This window comes from Takifugu rubripes, chromosome 21 (assembly GCF_901000725.2).
Source record: "Takifugu rubripes chromosome 21, fTakRub1.2, whole genome shotgun sequence".
Classification (NCBI taxonomy): domain Eukaryota; kingdom Metazoa; phylum Chordata; class Actinopteri; order Tetraodontiformes; family Tetraodontidae; genus Takifugu; species Takifugu rubripes.
This window is the reverse complement of record NC_042305.1, coordinates 14,662,666-14,686,750: the sequence shown is the minus strand read 5'-3', so window position 1 is coordinate 14,686,750 and position 24,085 is coordinate 14,662,666. Positions and strand designations below refer to the sequence as shown.

Here is a 24,085-nt window from a genome sequence, read left to right as displayed (position 1 = left end):
CGCATGCAGTATTTCACTATTGCAAGTTGGTCCGTTTGCTCCATACAAGCGACGTCTTTTTCTGTATTTTGTTTTTTGCGTCACATGACCGAGTCGTGTCGTGACGTAATCATCCTTCACGGAAGTCGGTGTGGATGATGGCGGCGGCCTTGTCAGAATAGAAGGAAGGGGATGTTTTTCTTTACTCAAATGATATTATCAGCCGATCGTTCACTATTGTAGTAAGATAAACCGATTTTTTTACGATAAACCTGTTGGGGGTCGAACAAGGTTTTCCTCCATTTCCGGGCTTCGTGAGACTAAAAGCTGGGAGCTGGATAAAATGTCTCTGTTTCAGTCGGCGTTGGATTTCCTAGCCGGGCCCGGCTCGTCGGGAGCGGCCAGTCGGGACCAGAATGATTTCGTAGGACAGGTGGTTGAACTCGGTGACATGAAACTGAGGATAAAGAGGGTTATTGCGGAAGGTAAGACAGTTTGCCGCCACAAGAATCATTGATAGCACTCCACTGCTTAGCTTGCTAGCTAGGTCAGCTACCTAAAGGTTAGCATCAGGGGCATACCTGAACTGGAACCAAAACCTCTACAACAGCAGAAAAACTAGTTAATAAGTAAGCGATGTCTCACAGATCAACGGTTGTTTCGTCCAGTTCTCAATTAGTTCATCCCTGTGGGTATTTTGATTGTCACAAATACATATTTTGTTGGCACAACTAGTCTGGTTGAACATTGAGGTCCAGTAAAATGCTGTTTGTATCTTTCCTGCCGCATTCGCCTCGTATCTTTAATAAATGGTTGTGTTGTTAGTAGTTTTACATGTACATAACCTAAAGTTCATGCTTACACTGAAAAACATGCAAGAGATGTTAGAAATCCAAAAAATTCAATATGTACCTAACGTGATTAAACCCCATTGAGCAACAGTTATTATAATTGTCCTTCAATAACACCAAAAACTTGAGCTGAATTAACTGCAAGCTATGGCTGTATTAAAGCATTTCTGTCCTCCTGACAAAATAATACATCTTTTAATAGCTTTTACCTTTTGTTTTGGACTCATTGTTGTGGTCGTGAGATCGCGACTGTGTGTTCTGTGTCTCTTCAGTCTTGACAGGACAAACAAGATTTTTGGCAACAATGGCACCTGAGCAGGAGAACCCGTAGTAAAGAAAGTGCTCTTTTGGCTCAACTCTTAAGCACGGTGTTCTTCCTTATTCTCACATTGTTTCACCATAGTGAGGAAAAAGGGTCTCTGTCGACAAGCTCGACATAAAACAAGAGGAAAGAATCCGCTCTCTGGGATGGGTGTGTTTTCTACGCCTGAGACCTCTGTAATTGACAATAGAGATTACGCTTTTGGATTGATGACTGGGATCTTAGGTATTTGTTGCCGTACTGCGTATTCACTTTATTGGCCAAACCATTAATGTGAAGGAACAAGCGTGATCAGCAGGAGAACAGAACAAAATGAGAACATCAGGACCATTGGAACATGCACCAGTCTTGCCTCGAGGCAAAACAGAAAAATAAATGCTGTGAAGCTTCAAACGTGAGCATGTATTTTAGGTTTGGTAACAGCCAAGGGGCTTTCTTTGGGGAATGTGAAGTACTAATACCACATATTATTACTGCAGCTTTGTGTTTATTCTCTTCACTTGTTGAGGATTCAGCCTCAACGTCCTCCGGGGTGAAAGGGTGTACGCTCAGATCGAGTGACAGACAGCCTGCGACAAAAGCTGCCGTTGTTCTCAAACAATCGTGGGGCTACTTTCAGGTTTATATGTGTGGGAAGCTTGTTACATTCATTAGTAAGTTAGCCTTGAATTCAAGTGCTGTGAGAGAGACGGCTGCTATTTAGATCTTTAAACAATCATTCTGTCCAGTAACCGGTTGCTATATGGACACGTGTTACTTTGACATCACCTTCATCATGTCATACCCTCGTTTCACAGAGCCGTGATGAATGTTGCCTGAGCAGATGCATCACATAAAGAAATCACTCTGCTTTGCCATTTTTAGGTGGGTTTGCTTTTGTGTACGAGGCCCAGGACACGAGCAGCGGTAAAGATTACGCTCTCAAGGTGAGAAAAATGCTGTTATTCCGACTTGTATTGCTAATTATCTTTGCCATATTGCTGCATCCTTTGGCTGACACTTAAACAAATCAGCAAAATCTAATCAATCTAATCTTCAGACACAACACTGTTTTAACAAGATGTTTCAGAATATAGTGCCATGAAATCGTTGCTATGGAAGGCTCACTTTAGGCACGTTTCTCATGAGGAAGTTTCTGGTAAATACTGGGGGGACAGGAACTTTATTGGAACCGTTGAGAGTCGTGTCTCCCCTACGGGTATAACGCCTCGATGGCGTCACACCAAAGGTTTCAACTGTGACGTCGCCTGGGCAGGCCAACAAAAAAAATAATAATAACAAAGAAAACAATAAGGAAGGGTATAAAAAATGATGGCAGCTGAGGCGGTGTAAGACTAAGAAAACATGATTTCTTACAGTTAGTTTTACCTACAAGAACCTTTTGTTAGACTCTATCAATGCAAGCTTTATCACTCTGTACACGTTCGCGTGCTAATGAATATTGAACAGGTCATGCTGCGTTGTGATGTTTATTCAAAACAAGGCAGGGCATTGCTGCATTTCTGGTTTGTGTGTTTGCGTACTTGCAGCGGTGCCTGCTAGGCTAATGCTCCTTTTATATTGAGCAGGGACTTAGTTATGCCATAAATGGCCGTTTGGGTGATGATCATGCGGTCTAGACATGCATTAAGGGCCCCGGCCACGTAAAATTGCCCTTAAGCTCCTGCAGTGGAATTGCGCCTTTTGTCACGGATCAACCACGAACCACTGACCTGTGTGTCTTTCTCTCCAGAGGCTGCTGTCTCATGAGGAAGAGAAGAACAAGGAAATCATACAGGAAGTCTGCTTCATGGTATCCTTATGCCATTTACACACCGTCCCATGGGTGTAGAAAAGTCCTTATTAACTCTGAATTTGAATACTGGACCAAATTATTGTTATGTGCTTCTGTTTCTAAACGTCTCTTTGGTGTCTCCCCTAAAAAAAACTTTAGTCAGTGACTTGTTTGTGACCTTTAGACAATTAACCCAAAGTCAGGCTTTTGTTGGATTTTCCTTGACCTTCACGCGCCGTAGAAAAAGCTGTCGGGTCATCCCAACACGGTCCAGTTCTGCTCCGCTGCATCCATCAGTAAGGAGGAGTCGGACACAGGCCAGGCTGAGTTCCTGATCCTCACAGAGCTGTGTAAAGGTTAGTGCATGTGGTTTTTTCACTTCACTAACTCGTACTTTGGCTCCTTCATCTTCTTTTCACGCCTGAATCAGCAACTATTCGTGCAATCTGAATTCCACCCGTCAGATTCACGATTCAGTGACTTTAACAGAAACCGTTTCCTGTTTGTAGCTGCACTACATCCTCCTCTGCTTCCTCTCTGGCCAGTGTGACTGGGTTTTAATTGCCAGCTTTACCCTAGTAGTTCCTGCAGGTTTTTAAATGTATCTAACGCAGTTTATCGTAAGTAATGTAAGATTAAATATTTCGGTAGCAAAAATGGGGATGGCTGCACCATGACTGAGACTTTTGGGCTTTTTAACTAATTAACATGTGTCTATTCTGCCTCAGGTCAGCTGGTGGATTTTATCAAGAGGGTAGAGCAGAAGGCCTCCCTTTCGTGCGACACGGTGTTGAAAATCTTCTACCAGGCGTGCCGCGCCGTCCAGCACATGCACAAGCAGAAGCCTCCGATCATCCACAGAGACCTCAAGGTCGGTCGTCGTTTAAGGGCAGAATTGTGAATAACAGGGTGCGCAATAATGTGACTGACGTGCAAATCATCACTTCCTTTGTGCAGATCGAGAACCTCTTGATTAGTAACCAGGGCACCATCAAGCTGTGTGACTTCGGCAGCTCCACCACAGTGTCACATTACCCAGACTACAGCTGGTCGGCACAGAAGAGGTCCATGGTGGAGGATGAGGTGTGTACACACACACACACTGTCATACATCCATAACCCTCATATGCTGGTGTTTTTGTAAATAAGGAGGGAAAGATGATTTTATTGGCAGGATTTACCGGTTGCTCAGGTGGCCAAAAAAGGTTGTACAAAGGGAGGTGCCTAACGATAAACAGGGTTCAGGTTTTCACCAATGAGGGCAGCATGAATGCATGTAAACCCCCAGTGTAGAGTCATGAAATGTTCTGTAAACGGAAGCGGGGACTTGGCTCGCCTTGCGTCAGCCGGGCTGACAGCAGCCTGAGAAGGGTCAGTAGATCTGTGGCAGTACTCTGAGCATCATGGTGCCGAGCAGGAACCAGAAACCTTTTGATTGAATTACCAACGAGACATGCAGGAAGCACTGGCCATTCAGGTCAATTATGTTTCTACCATAAACACACACAGGAGGTTTGCCAAGGATGACCTCAGACGTCATGACTTCCAGATTGACCAACTCCTGCCTGTCTTTGATCTCCTGCAGCTGCTTTATCTTCTCATATCTTCGGTTCTGTGCAGATCACAAGAAACACCACTCCGGCGTATCGAACCCCAGAGATGATCGACCTCTACTCCAACTTCCCCATCAATGAGAAACAGGACATCTGGGTCAGAGCTTTTCCATCCTTTTAGCGTCTGCTGAATCCCTGATGTTTTCCCTAACACCTTCTTTCCAACCTCTCACCTGCACAGGCCCTCGGATGCATCCTCTACCTCTTGTGTTTTAAGCAGCACCCTTTCGAGGATGGAGCCAAACTGCAGATTGTCAACGGGAAATATTCCATTCCGCAGAACGACGTCAAATACGTCGTCTACCACGACCTCATACGTACGTCCTCCCCTCCTTTGCTCCAGTGATAATATAAGAACCCTTCTTTTCTCCACGGTGACCATAAACCAGCATTTCTGACATGCTTCGTGTCACATTTGTCCTGCTGCTCAGGTTCTATGTTGAAGGTGAACCCAGAGGAGCGTCTGTCCATTACAGAGTTGGTCAACCTGCTCCAGGAGATCGCAGCAGCACGCAACGTCAACCCCAAGTCCCCCATTACAGAGGTAGCCCCGTTTTCCTCCGTCTTAACCAGAAGATGTGATGCAGCAAAAAAGATTGATCACATTATCGATGATAATAAGGTGGTTGATAGTTTGTTGATCTTGTCTTTGACTTTTTGTAAACGGTCACATTTTGAGACATGGCCCCTCTTATGTGGAGGCTCCATTGAAATTCTGCCCACGCTGCTTCTTCCAGTGTGTGTCTGTGTGCGCGTGTGTAAACGTGTGCTGAAATTGCTAATGTGGTTACATTTGCACACACTCACAGAGGAAGGCTCAAAGAGGCCTGTATGCTGTCTCCAAAGGTCCCCTCTCCCCACTATCCAGAGCAGCACCAAAGAAACGACTTAAACTGGCTTTATCAGATCAGCTTTTCGGAGGTGTTGCAAATGTTAAGACTGCTTTTCAATTTGTCGCCCACTGTTGGCTAATTCAACCAAATCGGATTTTAGGGTTTTATCAGGGGTTTTTAGTGAGGAAAAAAACGCACCAAATGAGCATTTTCTTATTATCTCAACACAAATCCTAATACTTATCTTGGAATCCTGAATCTCTGCTTTATAATACATCTGACTGAACACTATATAATGTATATTGTTATGTTCAGCCCCGGGTTTAATGCACAAATATGTATTGAAACATATTAAGTAGCGAGAGAGCTGCTCTTTATGATCAAAACATTGCTGCTGCCAGTAAATGAGTGCAAAGTGAAGGCAGCTTTTACGTTGATCTGATTAGAGTTAAGAAGGAGTTTCCCTGTTGGACATAAGGAGGGCATAATCCTCCTCTTCCTCCTCCTCCTCCTCTTCCTCCTCCTCTTTTTCTGTGCCATTCAGTGTTGCAGACATATGTGGAGGCAGAAGGATGGTTTCAGAGATGGAAGTGAAACACTGAAAAGGAAATATACCAGACAGGAAATGAGAAGCGGGGGGCCGTCTGACCTGAGGATTATTTTGAAAATTTTTGCACAGAAAGACAGAGACAAGAGCTGCACTTGAGCACCGATTTCTAGCTTTTTTTCTTTTCTTGATACTCTTTATGAGCATTTGTCTGGAATATACTTCCCCTCTCGACTGTTGCTCCGCCTTGCTTATACCTGGTAAACATCTTAGGCAAAGTCTTACGGCAGGGGTCAAAAGCGCCAGGCTGTCGTTTTATTGGCCTCCCTGTTACAATGTTGAGTGCGTACTACTGTTGGCGTCCAGTTTATGACGGCTATGAATGTCTGCAGCTGCTGGAGCAGAACGGGGGTTTCGGCAACAGCGCAGCCCAGCCGCCCATGCCGACCCAAAACCTCCACAACAGTGCAGGTAATGTGTGCTTTTAAACAGCGTTTTCACTCCCTCTTATTTCAGAGGAGTGCTGTGCAAGATGGCCTGTAAGAGCATGAAAATGAATCTATATTCGTGTCATTCTTCCAGCTTTTTTTCTGTCTAGGCTGACATTTACCAGCTAGACTTCTTGATTTAGCTTATTATTTTAAAGTTGGCCTAAACATTCGCATCATTCTGTCATGTTCTGTAATATGGACCCTGAAATAGTAAGTCTTGGTTATTCAATGGTTTCTGTCAGGGGTGTTTTTTAACCGTTCAGATCAATATGCACAGCCGAGTGTAGAGTCGTCGTGCTGCCCATTAAGAGGATTTCTGTCAACCATCTGTGCAGAGTCTGAAGACGTTCTTTTCCTTTAGGAGCGGCTCCGCTCTCTCTTCATATATTCAGCCTTGGCCAGGCAGTTATCTCTCAACACCAACCACCTGCAGCTCAGCTGACATTAACAGATCAAATTCAATGTTCTTACCTCCGAATCAAAAACGTTTTAAGAAGTAGTTTCCAAGTTGATTTGTTGTTGTTCTTTAAGGCTTCAGTCCATACAGATTTGGCTAGTTCATGCTCCTTTAACATTCCACACTGCTAAAGCTTGTTAATGTCTTTATATCTCACCTGTAGGGGTTTATGACCCCGACCAGCCAGGCAGCGGCTTCTTGGATATCTTAAAGGGAGGAACAGAGCGCTTCCTGACCAACATTAAGGACACGTCCTCCAAGGTCATCCAGTCCGTAGCCAGGTACGGAGCTCCAGTCTGCTTCACCTCACTCGTTATTTTCTTCTTTTGTTTCCTTTGCTGCCTTTTTTCCTTCTGAATCAGCAGGTGTTTTCAGATGATGTGGCTGCAATGAGAACATTCACATTTTGTTGCTTTAAAGATTTCAGAGCAGCAACAATTATTACTTGCTTATATCTTAATATTTTCATTTATTAATGCATCAGGTGTAAATGTAACACTTTGTTGTTGATTGAAATGATTCCTCTTATCAAAACGTCCCAGCCGAGGGTGATGCCAGGGACATTTTTGACAAAGCGTTCCTTTATGTGCCACTCTTAATTGTGTCCATCCGTCTGGATGTTTCATTTAGACCGTTTCTCACCGTTGTCTTTCATTTGTTTGGGCCTTTTCATTATTATTTTTGTTTCTTTTCTCTGCCCCACTCCCACACGGTCCCTCTCTGTCCATCACATAGCAACCCAAGGTAAATAATGGTCGACTAATCGACTAATGAGTTGTTCTGTCCGTGTGCTCCTGTAGTTTGTGTTTTTAATCTAGATGAAGCAAAAAATCTCACTAAGCAATGTGCTGACTTGCGTCCAGCATTAGAGCTTTGCTGCTCCTAACATCATATGTTCAATCATTTGTCATCAAACTATAACAGCTGAAACATAAACAGCAACTTTGAAGGAAAAAAACTGTTGCAATATTGTCTTTTAAAGGCTAACGTCATCCTCCTACGTTCATTCTAATGGTCCCGGGCCTGTTTTGTTGGTCAAAACACAATGAAACGCGTCCATTAGCGTCCAGAGGCTAACCATTGACCATTTAACAGATAGAATTTTAAATGAACACATCATTTCTGGTTTCCTCAATAATTTCACCGTTCTGTCTTTTCTAACAGCATCATTTGTCCTGAAACAGATTTATCTGTCAGCCTATCCGCACATATACATAGATGTGGTTTGTTTTTTTGCTTGGCCTAAAGTTTTTGTCTACTGAATTTTTAATTTTGATAGCCAGAATCATCTTTGTTTAAATCCTGCTCATCATCATCTCAGTATAATAATGTAAATATCTGAGACTTTGTAGCTGATTGCACAGTTATATATAATCTGGATGTTTGTGCTCATTATGCTTTGTTTGGAACTCGTCATCAATCAAAGTTCTGGATTTTGTCGTCATCCGAGCATTTTTAATGATTGTTTGACCTTTTAATTAATTCTACTGACCTTTAATTTGACAGCTATGCCAAAGGGGATCTGGATATTTCCTACATCACTTCCAGAATAGCGGGTAGGCGTCCTCCTCCCCCCCCCCCACTCGACTCGTCACAATTCCTTCACAGCTGAAGGAAACTGACTTTCCTTTTGTCCATGCATGCAGTCATGTCCTACCCAGCAGAAGGGGTGGAATCGGCTATAAAGAACAACATAGAGGACGTACGGCTGTTCCTGGATTCACGCCACGCTGGCCACTATGCTGTCTACAACCTCTCCAGACGATCATACAGGCCTTCCCGATTCCATAACAGAGTGTGTAGTGTGTCTGATGCCTCATAACAATTAGTAATTGTTTTTACCCCGCAATACTCCAGCTCTTACACTGTGTGTGTGTGTGTGTGTGTGTGTGCGCGCAGGTGTCTGAATGTAACTGGCAGCTGCGACGTGCCCCCAACCTGCGCAGTCTCTTCAGTGTGTGTAAGAACATGCATCTGTGGCTCAAACAGGACCAAAGGAACATCTGTATAGTTCACTGTCTGGTGAGTGAGGTTGATCACGTGACAGGGTTCACTTTATCTTACCGTGAAGGAGATAATTGCTCAAACTTTCCCCCTTACACGCTGCCGCCTGTAGGACGGCAAAGCGGCGTCGGCTGTGGCGGTTTGCTCCTTCCTGTGTTTCTGTCGCCTCTTCACCACGGCTGAGGCGGCCGTCTACATGTTCTCCATGAAGCGCTGCCCACCTGGCATATCGCCCTCGCACAAGAGGTATAAATGTGTAGAAAATAATGCGGATTTATTGGTGCAAAGTTTATTTTAAACAGATGGTCACTCTTTAGTGTAATTGCCTTTTATTTTAATCCAGTGTTTATTATTTTATTTGAAATGCTAATCATTTGTGGTCACGATTGCTGCCCTGTTGCAGGTACATCGAGTACATGTGTGACATGATGGCAGAAGAGCCCATCGTTCCCCACTGCAAGCCCATAATAATTCGTTCCATCGTCATGACTCCCGTACCTCTGTTCAACAAGCAAAGAAACGGCTGCAGGCCGTTCTGTGAGGTTTATGTAGGAGACGAGAGAGTCCTCACCACATCCCAGGAATACGACCGAATGAGGTAAGTTGAGATGTTTTAACAGTTGAAGATGAAGCAATTTTAATCCGTTTTGCTCAATATTTTACTTTTTGCAGGGATTTTAGAATGGAAGACGGGAAGGCAGAGATACCCCTGAATGTAACGGTCCAAGGAGATGTACTGGTGGTGATATATCATGCAAGATCCACGCTGGGAGGTCGTCTGCAAGCCAAGGTGTGTAAACACGCACACACACACACACACACACACGCTTACATCAGACATCAAATGCGTCATCGTTGTATAAACTCTTTTCAGATGGCGTCCATGAAGATGTTTCAGATCCAGTTCCACACCGGTTTTGTCCCCAGAAACGCGACCACCGTCAAGTTTGCAAAGTTCGCATATAATTTTGGCGCAAACTACTTCTAACCCGACGAGGTCACTGTCCTCAAACTCAAATTTCCCTCCCGCTGTTTCTCCTGCCAGGTATGATTTAGATGCCTGCGACATACAGGAGAAGTACCCAGACCTGTTCCAGGTGAATTTGAACATTGACGTAGATCCCAGGGACCATCCCAGGACCAAGAGCCCTCCCTGGGAGGGCTTCCCAACCAAGGGCCTCAACCCCAAAATCCTCTTCTCCTCACGTGATGAACAACAGGAGATACTCAGCAAATTTGGTATGAAGCCAAAGCCATTGTTTTGATTTGCTCTCGTCCCCCATCGTTCATCTTCTCCCTTCGAGCTGTTAATATCAGAACTTTCCACAATCTTTCCTGTCTGCAGGGAAACCGGAGCTACCTCGTCAGCCGGGATCATCAGCGTTTTATGATGCCGACTCCCCGCAGCCAGTTCAGACCCCAGAAGGTTCCAGTGCAAATGAACCAGAGTCTCCTGGGAGCACAGATGATAACGCCAACAACTTTTTCCAGACACTAGATTGGGAAGGTACATTCTCTGACCCCTGTTTAAATACTGTGGGAAGAAATTCAGTAGTGACCACTGGCCTCTTGTGTTTGCAGATGTGCGTTGCTCTCAAGAGGCCTCGGACAGTCAAGGGAGGGGCTCCATGAATGACCAAGATGATCTGAGTGATCAGTCTGAAGGAGAATCCTTTTCTTACTCGGCCCCCAGTGGAGAGCCGCTGTCACGTGAACCCAGCGAACCGCTGTTTGATGCTGACTTCCAGGTAAAGCGGGTGTTAAAATGCTGATTTTGCCATGTTGTCATCCTCCAATTGCGAGTTTTTTTGCTGACGGCCCACCTCCTTCCCCAGATCCCCCCTCCTGCAGCCCAGGAAGCTCCCGTCAGCGACACGGCTGACCTCCTGGGTTTGAACACGGACACTCAAACATCTTCCACGGCTTCATCCTCTGCTGCCCATCAAGGCGTTCAGGGAGGAATGAAAGCTGCAACGAGCAACAGTAACCTCCTCAATGACCTGTTTGCGCCCCCTGCTGGCGAGGCAGCCCCAGTACAGGAAGACTTGCTCTTCAATGAGCCAACAGGCGAGGCTGCAGCCACTTCAAAATGTATGAGAAATCCTTAATGCACTGCTGCTGCTGCATTAAAGTATTATATGTTTCAGGGTTGTTTTTTTTAATGCAGTCTAAAGTGTCTTTGTGACTGTGTTGCAGCCGTGGGTGACTTCTTTGATCCCTTTGGTATGGGAACCAGCTCTGGTGTTGGTTCCAGCGTGGGTTCATCTCAGCAGTCCTCTGGACCTGACCTGTTTGTAGACTTATTGGGTTCTGAGAGTTCAAATGCTGGCAAATTTCCTCCAACCCACGCTAACCCCGCCCCATCCAACTCAAGCCTCTTTGACCTCAGTAAGTACCAAAGTTAATAGTGCCTTCTTGTCTTGTGAGACACCAAACTTGTCCTTTTTTTCCTGCTGTTATTTTTACAACCATGTTTACTATTGCTTCAAGCAGTCCCTGAGGCTCTTATGGTTTTTTCAGATAAACTAGTGAACGATACTCCTAAGATGACCTCATCAGCCAGCCAGCCGGACCTACTTGGTGGCTGGGACAGCTGGGCCACTGGGAAAACTGCAAGTGTGAGTGCTACCACTAACAAATCCAGCTATACTAACACAGGTGAGCTGAGGAGCAGTCTGAGTGACCTTTTAAATGTGCTCTGAGTGAAAAAACCCGAGACACGAAAGCTGTAACTGTGAGACTTCTGTGCTTGTAGCAGCTTCTGGTGCACCATCTATGTCAAAGGCCAAGTCTCAGACCTTTGATCCTTTTGCTGACCTGGGAAACCTGGGGTCCAATTTACCAGGTAGCGTCCCTGTCTGCACTGACATCGTGATAAATCTACGATCTACTGCTATTCATTTATTTTTCGTGTCTTCGCAGCTTCTTCTGGGACCTCTTTTAGCTCAAAGGTTCCTTCTTCAAAGCCTCAAGCCCAGCCCTGGCAGTCTGGAAGACCTACCACAGCCCCAAACAAACCTTGGATGTCTGGGTCAGGACCTGGTTCAGCCAAACCACCCACCGTGCCTCCGCCCACAAGCACACAGCACCCCAAACCCAACTACAACCTGAACTTCTCTTCTGTCATTGGTGGCAGAGAGGAGAGAGGGATTCGTGGGCCAGGTTTTGGTAGGTTACTACAAGTGGAATAATCCTGTTGCCTCATCACAGGAAAAGTCTGCACATTTATTTCCCACAACCTCTCTGTCAGAAGTTGAGTGCTGTGCTTTGTTTCACCACACAGGCCCCAAACCAAAGGTGAAGGAGGACGACTTTGAGGAGTTGCTGTCAACTCAGGGTTTTGCTTCAAGACCCGATAAGAAGGGACCAAGGACCATAGCAGAAATGAGACGGGAGGAGATGACGAAGGAAATAGACCCACTTCAATTACAGGTAACTGATTTAGAATATTTAACACTTAAGACTGAACATGCCGGCAGTTTAGAATCTGTCACATTTGTAAAGTTTTTGATTGTTTTACACTCCTATTTTAACAAATCCCAACTAAGGGATGAGGCGCTGGTGGGTCTCAGGTGATAGAGGCTTCGTGCTCTGCATCTTCATCATCATCATCGACGATAATCTGACTTTAGTTACTGAGGTTGTCCAGTGACTTGTGCCTCAGATGAAGTCAACCTGTGTAAAAGAGGCTTAAGACGCTGAGTTAGAATCTTTTGTTAATATAATAAAACAAATGAAAGCTGGTTTCTGTTGTCATGCCACAGATTTTGGACTGGATCGAAGGGAAGGAGCGAAACATCCGAGCGCTGATGTCGACTATGCACACGGTGCTGTGGGACGGTGAGACCCGCTGGAAGCCCGTGGGCATGTCTGAGCTGGTGACGCCTGATCAGGTGAAGAAATACTACAGGAAAGCTGTGCTGGTGGTCCATCCAGATAAGGTGCACTTTTACTGCTTATCTGTCCGAAAGATCATTGAATTTACTACAAACCTTGTTCCCCATGTTGTTTTTAGTTATTAATATATATGTTGTGTCACTCCACAGGCGGCAGGAAAGCCGTATGAAGAGTATGCCAAGATGATCTTCATGGAATTAAATGATGCCTGGTCAGAGTTTGAGAACCAGGGCTCCAAAGCGCTCTTCTGAAGCGCAGATCTGGAGCCCAGATCAAGCTCGACTGGATTTTGGCCTAACCTGTCAAACGTTGGGCCGAGCCAGGTTTGACTGAGCCCACATTGGGCCTGAAGGGGCGCTGAGCCTCTGAGAGGCGTCCTCTCTAGCATTCCCCTCACTCCTTTTTTCACCCATTTACTCAAGAAAAGAACAGTTTGCATTGTGCATCAAAGTGAAAAATTCCTCACCACCAGTAAAAAGAATCACTGGTTTTTAGCCACTGCCTACTTGTGTGAATGCCAGGCAGGGGGGGGCAGAAAGGGTGACAATCACACCCCACAGAGAAACTGGACAATTATGTCAGAATGAGACCAAATCCATGGTAACAAGCTAATTAGCGTCACAGTGGAGTTCCCATAAAAGAGGAATTTAGCCCAAACTGTCATCGTCCTGTGGAGGCAGAGCAAACAGCCTGTCACAACGTACTTTATAAGGCTGTAAAACATGGACATTTGCAAAATCATTTGAATGTTTTCAAAGCTATTTGCCTCAGAAGTGATTAAATATCTGAACACGGACTAAATGGAAGCATGAATTAAAACATTCCCTGGGAAGATTAGAACCCAGGAGTTTTCCGAAGTGCTACTGCTGCACCTTTATAGGCTGTTCACTTTATTCCTCCTGAGCCACTTCCTGTGTGGAAAGACTACCGCCCGCTAGATGCTGTGCTCGCTGCTTCTACAATCACGTCTGAAACCTGCGTCCTCGACAGTTCTGGAAGCCCACGAAGGCCCCGTGTTTTTGAAGTGCTCTTTCAGTCCCACACTCTGTGTGTGGCTGAGTGTTTACTCGCCGTAACAGGGTCTGAGAACGGGGGATCCTGAACTGGCAGCCTGGGCTCATTCATCCAAGTGCTCTTTTACCTGTAGCGCTCACCGTCTTTATAAACCTGTCTGTGTGGGCGTTGACCGGCTCCGGATAATGACGTCTTTCCGAGGTCGTCAGCAGAGGTCAAAAAAATGAAGGAATGAAAAAAGAAAATGCAGTGATTCAATTTGATTTCTCTTGGTTTTACTCACAATTTGGGCCTAATTTTCAGTTTATACTCCCTGCAATGTAAATATTTGAGTATTATCATCTTTGAAAGGGGCTTCGTTAGCTATCGATTCCTTCTAAACCTCTTGAATTGAGTGTGAATGAGTGTATGTGTGTTTTGAGAGGGAAAAAGATTGTACAGCATCATTGTTATTATGTGATCACAATCTTTTCCTTTTAATCATTTCTTTCCTCTCATCTTTTGAATATTGTTTCGCCCCTTTTTACCCCGTGGACCAATCAAATTGCCTGGTTTCTTATTTATTGTGGTTTTGCAGGCAGGTATATCGACACCTACTCGTGCATCAGGATGGCAAAATTGAAAAAAGAAAATCAGATAATATATAAAGGGGTTGGGCGGTGTGCAAGTGGAAGCAACAGTTGACCACACTGAGCCTCATTGTTGCTGTTTTCATTCCAAAGCATCTGATATGAATGTGCATTTACAAATATATATTTCTCCTCTGTCAAGTGGAGTGTGTTGATTTACTTTAATTGTTCATCTCACGCAAAACTGAGGTTTTATTCTTTTGACGGTGTATTAAAATTCCGCCCTGACAGGACAGTAAAGCAACGCCACAAAAACGCCTGAAATTCCCTCTGGAACCTTTTGGGGGAGAAATCCTGACGGTTGCATCCACATTAGCTTACTGAACCGGCTACATCAGACTGCTACAGATATACATCCCAGAAAATTAAAGGGGGAAATACGAGAGTTTTGATCAGTTTGTTTTGCATTGTAAAATAAAAATGCACCTTTTTCTTCAGACAGACGGTAGAAAGGAGCCTTTGGTCACTGCGCGTTACAGCTTTATTTCAAAGGTGGATCGAGTCGACCGAAGAGCGATACACGCTACCTCCTGATTTTCCCTTTGAAGACAAAAACTGCAGCGCAGCTTATGTCCTTTACAAAACAAAGGTTTTTCCTTAAAGCTAGAGGTGACAGAAAAATAGAAAATCTCCGTAAAACTGCGACAGGCCTCCCCGTGTCCGTAAAATACAAAACGTGTACAAACTCCTCGCCTCTGGCCCCGAGAGAACAAAGAGAGGAGATGAAAGGAATTTCTAAGAGGGGGAGACACAACAGGTCACATGACTGCAGACTTAAGTCCCAACAACATTCATTTGTGCTGTGATGTTCACGTGTGGGGGTGGGGGGGGTCTCCATCGTGCGTGTGAACCTGCAGGGTCGTGTTGTGATGACTCAGCAGTTTTGGAGCCCATCTGGTTTAGAGCTCTGACGGAAACGAGAGGCCAGAGAAGGCACTTGGAAGGGCGGACGTCTCCTGGAGTTCCGGTCCTTTCCTTCTTTACAAAATGTGGGCTGGTTTCCTGAAGCGGCTTTTGCCCGTGCCGGTTGTCCAGAGGAGAGACTGACAGAGGCCAAGGCCAAAAAAAAATGGGGGGGGGGGGGACTTACAAAGATAAAAACAAACGAGGTTTTCAAGCTTCCTGCCATCTCCTCATCCCTCGATGGTGACTTCTGGAACGACGTGTCCGCTCAGCGAAGACTCCACAGACATCTCCACGGACTCCACCGCCAGCTGCTTCTGACACGGCATTTCACACACTTCCAGCTTCGGCTCTTCCAGCTTCGGCTCTTCCAGCTTCGGCTCTTCCAGCTTCGGCTCTTCCAGAGGAGCGTCTAAACATGCCTGTCCATCTGCATCCTGGAGGAGAGGACAGGATAAACAGGAGGATTCCAAACACAGCGTTTCAAAGGTGACTCGGTACCATCGCTTCTTCTGCAGGTGGAGCAACCACCTCGGCAACAGACTCAGCAACAGACTCATTCGAGGCTTCTGATTGGCTGTTGAGAGCTTCGCTCATCTCCACGGTTTCCTAACGCAGACACCAGAGGCAGCATTGAAATCTCTGAACATCAGCGATCACGATCTCTTTGCACCTGAGAAGCGGCCTGTCCCTCACCAGCTGGCCCGAAGATTCTGCGATGGCGACCTCCACTGCCTCGGCGGTCTCCGTGACAACAAAGTCATCGGCCAGGTTGTCAACGATCTCCTGGTTGGTAGGGAAGGGGGAGAAAAAGGAGGACAAGAGGACAAAGTCTGCATGTTACAGAAGTTAAGCTCCTAAACTCAGGGATGAGATGTGTTCAGGCTAATGTAGCAATGAGCTTCTCCCTTTAGTGGGAGGGGAAGACTTCAGTCCAAATTCATGATAACGCTTCCAGAGGTCAGGTTTTACCTCTTTCACCTCGGCTGCAGATGCTTCAGCCTCTTCTAGCGGAGCGTCTCCAACCTGCCGATGCAGCAGACATGCAACACTGAGCGTGTGGATGAAACCCTCGGTGCTTCTTAAGCACGGGTTTTCACCCTGAGGTGCACTTCCTGCTGGACCCGGTGGCTTTGGTGGGCTGAATACTCACCACTTGGATTTCCATGGGCTGGACAGGAGCATCCTGGGGCACCTCTGTCTTGGTGATGAGGTCAGTGGTCTCAGCAGAGACTTCAGATGCTTCTTCTGCAGCCAGGACTTCCATTTCTGCCTCTTCCTCCTCTTCCTCCTCCCCACCAGAGACGATTTCAGTAACGGCTTCGGGCTCGAGAACCTCGGCGGCGACCTCCACCTCTGCCGGTTCTACGGCGGCCTCTGCGACCGCAGCCGGTTCCTCCACCGGGGATACTCGGCCTCCAGCCTGTGCTGTGACCTCGGGCTCCTCGGGGGCTTCCGTGATGGCCACTTCCATCTCAGTCTCCACGGGGGCCTCCTCCTCTGCGGGGGCCTCGGGCTCCTCTTCAGTTTTTGCTTCAAGGGTTTCATGCCTCTGCAGGGAGAAGATCCAGACATTAAATTACAAATTTTCAGCAACTGGATGGTCTGGGAATTTCTTCTTACCAGTTCAGGCTCTGTTGTCACATTTGCTGTTTCTTCTGTTAAGATCTGGAGAAAAAAGCCAACAAATTCATTAAATCAGTGAGATAGTTGACAGATAAGAGACGCTAATGAGCTAGCTGATCCCGGCTAACCTGTAGCATTCATTTACACTGAATCAGAAGAAATTCACATCACAGCTGTGTCATATGGGGAGAACCTTCAGAGTTCTGCACGCTGGCTTTAGTGGCTTTTCTCTCTGGAACTTCAGCCCGCTGATCTCAGAGCTGTGCTGTGCCCGCTGGTTTTTATTTGTGACGCTTATGTCACCAAAACCTTTATTGGAAAGCTCTGTTTGCCCCACTGCAGCTGCTTTAAACCAGTAAAATGCGAGTGGAAACTGGGAGCAACACCAAATTACACTGAAACACACTATTGTTGCTCAATATTAAGAGCATAATCGTGCGAATTACGAGCCCCAAACAGGAAAATGCATGCGCAGGAAGGGGGTTAAGGGTGTGTGCGGGTACCTCGGTCTCCTCTGGAGCTTCTGCTGGAGCCTCAGCTGGAGAACTCACCTTCAGAGGAACAGGGGTGAGAAGTGTTACAGGAATCAAACAAAAGGAGACGAGCACGTTGTCGTTACCAAAAAAAAATCAGGAGAACCGTCAAAGCAAGGATGAAAACTTGAAAAATTCAAACTATTTGGTGACTGTCGGGTTTTAAAGGTCATATTCTGGGAGGAGCATCGATGCTGTGAGGGAACTGTGCCGGGAGCAAACCAACCTTCTCACGCATCCGTCCCGCCGCGGGCTGCTCTGTCCTGGAGGGGTTTTCACAATTCCAAATGTCAGTTTGAGATGTTTTACATCTCTGCTGCTCACTTTGGGTGTGATTTGACGGACCAAGAGGCTGATTATTGTACATCCAAGACAACAATCACCTATAAATATTGGATGTCCTCATCTGTGAATTATTTAGTGACTTTTGAAGCGGCCTCTTTCTGGGACAAGCCTGGTGCCTTCGGGCTCGGGCTGGGAACTCACGACGTCTGCAGTTAAGCTCCAAAATGCAGCTGAGAACGGTAAATAATGACCCCGGGGAGGAACAATCTTTGTTTCATCGATAGCGAACAAACAAACACACGAACGACCGTCTCCCATAAAGTACACACACGCCCTCCCAAACAGCCACAGAACAACGTGTCCCAAACCGATCGGCACACGGACGCGGCCTCCTGCTCACTTCCAACACCCAGATCTGGAATCCTAGACGTCGGGGCAGGCCTGAACTCAGAAGCTGAAGAATCTGAAGCGTCTGAGGGGACTTTTTTTTTTTTGGCTGAGTCGGCACAAAGCCCTCCAGTGCTTCAGTGCAAACAGACTCGTAAAACCTCGTTGCGCTCGTCGGCGTGCTGACCTCGCATGCTTCTGCCACAAGGTGATAGCCTTTGAAATGGAAGGCGAAGCGGCTAAAAGGATCAGCGCTCGCATCGCTGAGCTGAGGCGACAGCTGTCGGAGCTCCTCTGAACTGGGAGGCGACTCAGCCGTGGACGTCCTGAACCCCCCCGCTGACAGGAAGAGGGAGCTTTCGTGCAAAAATCCGTGCGCAGGGTCAAGATAACGTGGGCCCAGAGGTGCCCGAGAACAAGAGGAGCGGAGAAACGGCAGGATGCAGGAGGGTGGGGGTGAGTTTACAAGGGGAGGGACTGGGGGGGGGGGGGGTCAGAGGACTGGAGAATCAGAGCAAGCTGGTACATAATGTTCTGAGGCACATCGCAGACGGGGCAGGTGTTGGAGGGAACTCACCTGCGTCTCCGCGGCGACTCCAGGAAGCGCCCTGCGACCCCAGAGCCAGCTGAAAACCAGCCCCATTTCAGAAGGTCTTGTCGTAAACCTGTGTCCTACTGGCTGACCGAGCAAGTGGCATCCACTTCTAGCCCGTCTGCTCGGAGCACATTAAAAAAAAAACAGGCAAAAGAATTGTAGCGAGTAAAAGCCGCCGCCACTCCTCTTGCGCAGGTTCAAAAAACTGAAGCGTCCGTGTCAGCTCCGACACTGACTGTGGCACATCTGCAGGCAGTAAAGGAGGGGCAGAGAGGGGAGGAATAACGAGGGATGGGTGTCTGGAGGGAGGGAGGGAGGGAGGGAGGGCATGGAGCCTGTGGGTGTGCGCTCAGCGAGGGGATGGGGGGTCCGTGTCACACCCATCATCCTCCCCTCTCGCATGCCTACAAAAACAGCTTACGTGTGCGAGTGCACGTGCGCGCGCGCGTGCACGCGGCCATGGACGTGCAGCCTGCAGTCGACCGGCTGAACATTCTGTTCTCAAACGGGACTTTGTGGACACCTTTCAGGGTCAGTTTTAGCTTTTGTGAAGCTTTAACCTGTGATTTCGTCGTCTCCCCGAACGAGCACAAACCAGGACCCGCGTCTTTGAAGTCTCTCTCTTCTGTCCAGAAACGAGTCCTCCTCCGCGGGACGATTCAGGAAGTTTCACAAATGTTCTGTCTACTTGATGGACGGAGCTCCGACACTTTAGGGCCACGGATTCTTCCCAACCCGTTTTTCCGTGCGGTGTCGAAGGTCAAGAGCAGCAGCCCCGCCCTCTCCGTCGTTGCCACCTCTTTGTTAAAGGGAACAAGTTGTTCTTTCTGCCTCACACCTACCGTCCCTCCCTCCTCCCGGCCCGTTTGACCCCCACAGCATTTTTACGGTTCCCCCACAAAGACCCAAACAGGCAGCTCTTTCTGCAACCTGACGGCCTCCTGCAGAACTGCTGCCTTTAACTCTTTCCTGACCTTCTGGGCGCCGCCTCCGGCGCCCGTTCAGCCTGGCCACGAGGCGCTTCTCCTTTCTTACCTGAGTACCTGCTTCAGTGTCAGGAAGGGCCGCTTCGGCCTCTGGTGTCGCCTCAGATTCAGCTTCGGCCGTCTCCGTGGCGACGGGCGTCTCTCCAGCTCCCACATCTGCAGCTTCGGCCTGCACTTCTGTCGGAGACTGTTCCAACGCCGCCGCCGCCGCCTCGGGCTCGGGCGTGACAGGTTTACTTATCACTTCTGAGGTGGTAACGGCCTGGAGGATCTTTTGGGGAGCGGGCGCTGTGCATTTGAGCCTGGAGGCTGCCGCCGGGGGGACGCTCGCCCCAGTCCCCCGGCTGGCTTTGGCGGGCGGGTTGGCTGCATACTGCTCTTCAAGAATTCTCCTCTGGGCCTGCTGCAAAGGAGGAAGAACCACGGATCAGGATGATCAAGAACCATCTTTCAGAGTGTCTTCTCGCCCATTCATTCTAAGGTTTGGTCTTTTCCTGTCGAATTTTTTTTTTTAAACGATGCAGCCGAAGCGTCGGTGGTGATTCTGTCACCAGCGAGGTTCTGATCTGGGTGTTTTTTTTCCGTCTTTGGGTCCGATCTGGCGCGTTTCTGTGCTAAAGAAGGCCACGCGTCCCATTCCAGCCGCGTGCGAGATGATTTCAGCACCCTCCCCCTGGAGGGGAACGGTGAGAGAGGGGGCAGCGGTGGAGAAGAGGAGTGGTCTCTGGGAGTGGGCCCAGTGACGGTGGCCAGATAATGGGAGCTAATTAGTTGAATCAGAGCCGACCTGACAGGTCTGGTGAAGCGGGAATGGAAACCGCTGGAGTCAGCAGCACTGCTGGGTGCCCTGCGGGCCAGACAGTCGACCTAATCACATCATAATCAGCTTATAATCGGGTTACAATCACGGTGCGTAAATGCTTTTGTTAGGACAGGAGCCAGTCGGGCACTGGCAGAGCCAACCAGACTTGTGTGTACATGTGGTAGCGTCTGTGGAGTCACCGTCAAAACAACCCCCCCCCACAGCTGACCACAAACAGCCGCGTTGCCCGTGGGATATTTTATTACATTGAGGATTTAAGGAGGAAACCCTTCAGCGGAGTTTATGTGAACGTGTGTGTCAGGGAGGGGAGCGCTCGGCCTCTTCTCCGAGGCTCGTAAGCGTGTCCAGGCCACGGCTGTGGTGACCGGGGGGGTCACGACTATCTAGATGCTGCAGCCAGACACAGTCTGGCGCTGCTTTGATAAAAGTAAAGCAGGACATTCCTCAGCCCAGAGCAGTTGCGTGTGTGTGTGTGCGTGTGCGTGTGTGTGTGGCGTTGGGCCATGGGAAAACTGAAGAAGTGAGATTTCTCCCCCGGCCACGCCCACTCCTCTTTAGGCACTGAATGTTCAGAAGTCAAAAGTCTCTCCTCGGGCACAGGAGGGCAGTAAAACAGGAAAGACGAAAGTTTTTACTCATTTTAACGAGGCAAAGGCGCAGAAATGTGAGCAAGGACGATGGACCGGACCGATTTCTAATGTCAAAGGTGGGGAGAAAAGATGCGCATTAAAAAAAACCAGATATGACCGGATTTTTTTTTTTTTTTTAAAGGAGAGTTTGGCCTTTTTCTTTGCTCCTCAGGTGAATAAAAATGAAATGCAAAATCCTCTTACCACCCTGGTCATGCGGCGCTTGTTCTTCTTCCTCTTGCTGGGCATTTCGGCTGCACGTTGATGGAGGAGCGGAGCGGAGCAGAGAGGAGCGGAGCGGAGCGGAGCGGAGCGGCGACTGAGGCGGCGCAGCTCGGTGGGATCTTTACCTCCGCACGCGACCTATAAGACTGCGAGGGGGCGTGGACAGCGAGAAGCGCGCGCGTGCGCGAGCGGGCGTCAGACCCCCGAGGACACCCGAGTTGGGGAGACTCTTACGTGGATTACGTAAGAAGCGTCATTATTTCACGCGCCTTATTTTGCCTGGTTTGGACAGAGCGCGGCGGCCACTCAGACGGTCACTTTATTTACAGGTGATTTCAGAGACGCTGCGAAATGTCCCGGATTTGGAGCACAAAGGTCCTTTTTCCACTGCCACCCGCGACCGCTCCACTCACGCGCAAATTCAAAAACCAAAGGCGGGTCTGACGTCACAGCGCTGCAGGCGATTCTGACGTCATACAAGCGACTGCCTGTATAGCTGCCTATGCGTGAGGAAAACAACGTTTAGATGGCAGTCACCAAGCAGACACACACACACACACACACACACACACACAGTCTCTATTCACGCTCATGTGTTTTCTTCCATCCCGGTTGCTGGGATGCTGATGAACGCATCTATGGAACCAAATCTTTCCTTTTTTACTCATGTCATTAGCATTAGTGCAATCATTAGTACCTGTGGCAACAGTGTGTAGAGTAGCTGCAGGACTGATGTAACACCCCCCCCCCCCCCCCCCCCCCCACACACACACACACACACACACACACACATGCACATGCACACACACCACTGTATTTTTTGCAATGTAAATATTTCAACAATGCCCCAAGCAACAGTGCAACGGTTCTTTAAACTGCTCTGACGATGTTTTCTAGGGATTATTTAGAGCACATTAGGAATATGTTAGAATACATGTTTTGGTGACTGAGTCACAGTTTGTTAAAGCAAAGTTAAAATTAGGAAAGAACAAGATTTTCAAAAAGTAAACTGATCAGAGGAGAAGGAGCATCTTCAGACCTGGGATATCCTAAACTGTAGTGTATCACACACACACACACACACACACGCACACACACACACACACACACACACACACACACACACACACACACACACACACAGAGGAATGTTTTTCATCAACAAACACCCGTCCCGTTCCAAAGTTACCACCCCTGTCCAGCAGTGCAAACACACACAAAGACTTCCTAAATAGGACATTTTAGAATTGGCATTTTTAGATGTTTTGGCATCTTCTGTTTAAAAACATCCTATAGGAAACGCGAGGCAGAAAAAATTTAATAATGGAAAAAATTGAACTTTATTTCACTTTATTTATTCATTTATTTATTATTTCACTTCAAAGGTGAATGGTTGTTCTAACGAGTTTTTTTTAAACTAAAATGTTTCATCCTTTGTCTTTAATGACCTCGGTGGGGCCAAAGGTTAACTGTCAGCTGCTTCATTAGAAAAACCTTTAAAAATGCAGCAAATATGTTTTAACAACTTTATTATTTTTGCAGGGCAACCAAATTTAAGTATGATTTTCATTATCAATTCTGGCACTGTCTGAATTGCACATTGACATTACCTCACATGTTTTTGTGTTCTCTTACGATTCCAATAATATTAAAGGTTATTGAAACATTAAACCAGGTTTTGGAACGATGAGTTTTACTTCCTCTGTGAATTTAAATGTGATAAGTTTTTTCAAAAATTAAAAAAAAAAAACATTCTTGAGTGGATATGTCTCCCTCTGCTGGTCACACTGTGTATTACCTCCACCAGCTAAAACCAGGTCTTGCGTATTCAGAGGAGCCAGAGAATGGGTTAGTTTCAGTCAGTAGGCATTAAAACAGAGGAGACATTTATAGATTTGAAATGCTGCCTAAAGGCAACATTGTCAACAATTGATTACAGCTGATCCTTTACTGAGGGGGGAAAGAAAGCTGCTTAGTTAAATATTAGTTAACAAAGAGCAGAGATAAGGTCAGGCCGCAGGTAGGAATGACCTGCTGCATGTCAGCCCTTCATACTGGGCCAAACTTTAAGGCAGCACCACCAGGAGGTCTAGTTCCAAACCCCCCCCGCATATAAAATTCCTGGCTCTCCTGCTCACCTCAGACATCCCAAATGTTGCCCGATGCTGATCCCAGAACACAGAACATGTCGACATGGTTGGTGTTTTTTAACAGAACGTGGAAGAGGCAGAGGCAGCAACGCCGGTACAGAATGTTGCAACAGTCTGCACGATAGAGGAAAACACACCGTATGTCCCTCTCAATTGCTGCCTTATCTCCGCTCGGCTGCCGACCTTTGCCCTCCCATTGAAATTCTATCACCGCTGGTTCTGAATTACATGATCTGACATAGACCAGCACATCTCAGTCCGATCACCATAAAGTTCTTGATTGCGTGTGTAAAATGACAAAGCATTTGTCAAAAACAGAGATTCTGAAGACGTTTAGCAGTTTTTTCCTCCCGTGTGTCTGTCTGTTGTTACTATAATAAAATAAAAAAAGCCCCGATAATCCTTAAAAAACAACCCAAATCACGGATGTGCATCCCTCCACTCAACAAATAAAAAGGAAATAAGAAAACATGATTTTTATTCCCTTAAAATACTTCCTTCCTCATATACATATAAACTGTACATACAGATA

At 47.1% G+C, this 24,085-nt stretch overlaps 2 protein-coding genes and 1 long non-coding RNA gene across 8 annotated transcripts; 2 read left to right on the top strand and 1 right to left on the bottom strand.

The window, feature by feature from the left end:
* Positions 1-292: 292 nt before the first annotated feature.
* gak (cyclin G associated kinase) lies at positions 293-14,552 on the top strand. Of its 3 annotated transcripts, none has more exons than XM_011616014.2 (30): positions 293-464; positions 2,017-2,078; positions 2,885-2,944; positions 3,168-3,282; positions 3,655-3,797; positions 3,884-4,009; positions 4,547-4,636; positions 4,721-4,856; positions 4,971-5,083; positions 6,312-6,390; positions 7,031-7,148; positions 7,603-7,611; positions 8,374-8,423; positions 8,514-8,662; positions 8,767-8,889; positions 8,984-9,117; positions 9,275-9,469; positions 9,544-9,661; positions 9,746-9,825; positions 9,917-10,110; positions 10,217-10,378; positions 10,453-10,619; positions 10,707-10,962; positions 11,068-11,259; positions 11,392-11,529; positions 11,627-11,716; positions 11,794-12,039; positions 12,155-12,303; positions 12,636-12,812; positions 12,918-14,552. In XM_011616014.2, the coding sequence occupies exons 1-30, from the start codon at positions 323-325 to the stop codon at positions 13,017-13,019; spliced, it is 3,915 nt and encodes a 1,304-aa protein (XP_011614316.2). In that variant the 5' UTR covers positions 293-322; the 3' UTR covers positions 13,020-14,552. The 3 variants fall into 3 exon arrangements, with proteins under 3 accessions (XP_011614316.2, XP_029685623.1, XP_029685624.1); XM_029829763.1 differs by having other exon boundaries at positions 11,630-11,716; positions 12,918-13,059; XM_029829764.1 differs by lacking the exon at positions 7,603-7,611 and having other exon boundaries at positions 12,918-13,059.
* A 322-nt stretch (positions 14,553-14,874) lies between these two features.
* On the bottom strand, positions 14,875-21,511 carry LOC105418832 (fibrous sheath CABYR-binding protein-like). 3 transcript variants are annotated; one of them, XM_011619666.2, is made up of 10 exons: positions 21,383-21,511; positions 19,776-20,129; positions 17,444-17,491; positions 16,938-16,982; positions 16,468-16,866; positions 16,287-16,340; positions 16,011-16,100; positions 15,816-15,923; positions 15,719-15,751; positions 14,875-15,688 (listed from the first exon to the last, which is right to left on the bottom strand). In XM_011619666.2, the coding sequence occupies exons 1-10, from the start codon at positions 21,425-21,427 to the stop codon at positions 15,545-15,547; spliced, it is 1,320 nt and encodes a 439-aa protein (XP_011617968.2). In that variant the 5' UTR covers positions 21,428-21,511; the 3' UTR covers positions 14,875-15,544. The 3 variants fall into 3 exon arrangements, with proteins under 3 accessions (XP_011617968.2, XP_011617965.2, XP_011617970.2); XM_011619663.2 differs by having other exon boundaries at positions 14,875-15,751; XM_011619668.2 differs by lacking the exons at positions 19,776-20,129; positions 21,383-21,511 and adding an exon at positions 18,723-19,006 and having other exon boundaries at positions 14,875-15,751.
* LOC115247577 (uncharacterized) lies at positions 20,080-22,158 on the top strand. 2 transcript variants are annotated; one of them, XR_003886623.1, is made up of 3 exons: positions 20,080-20,207; positions 20,347-21,646; positions 21,733-22,158. It is a non-coding gene; the product is annotated as an uncharacterized lncRNA (long non-coding RNA). The 2 variants fall into 2 exon arrangements; XR_003886622.1 differs by having other exon boundaries at positions 20,124-21,255; positions 21,351-21,646.
* The last annotated feature ends 1,927 nt before the right edge of the window (positions 22,159-24,085 follow it).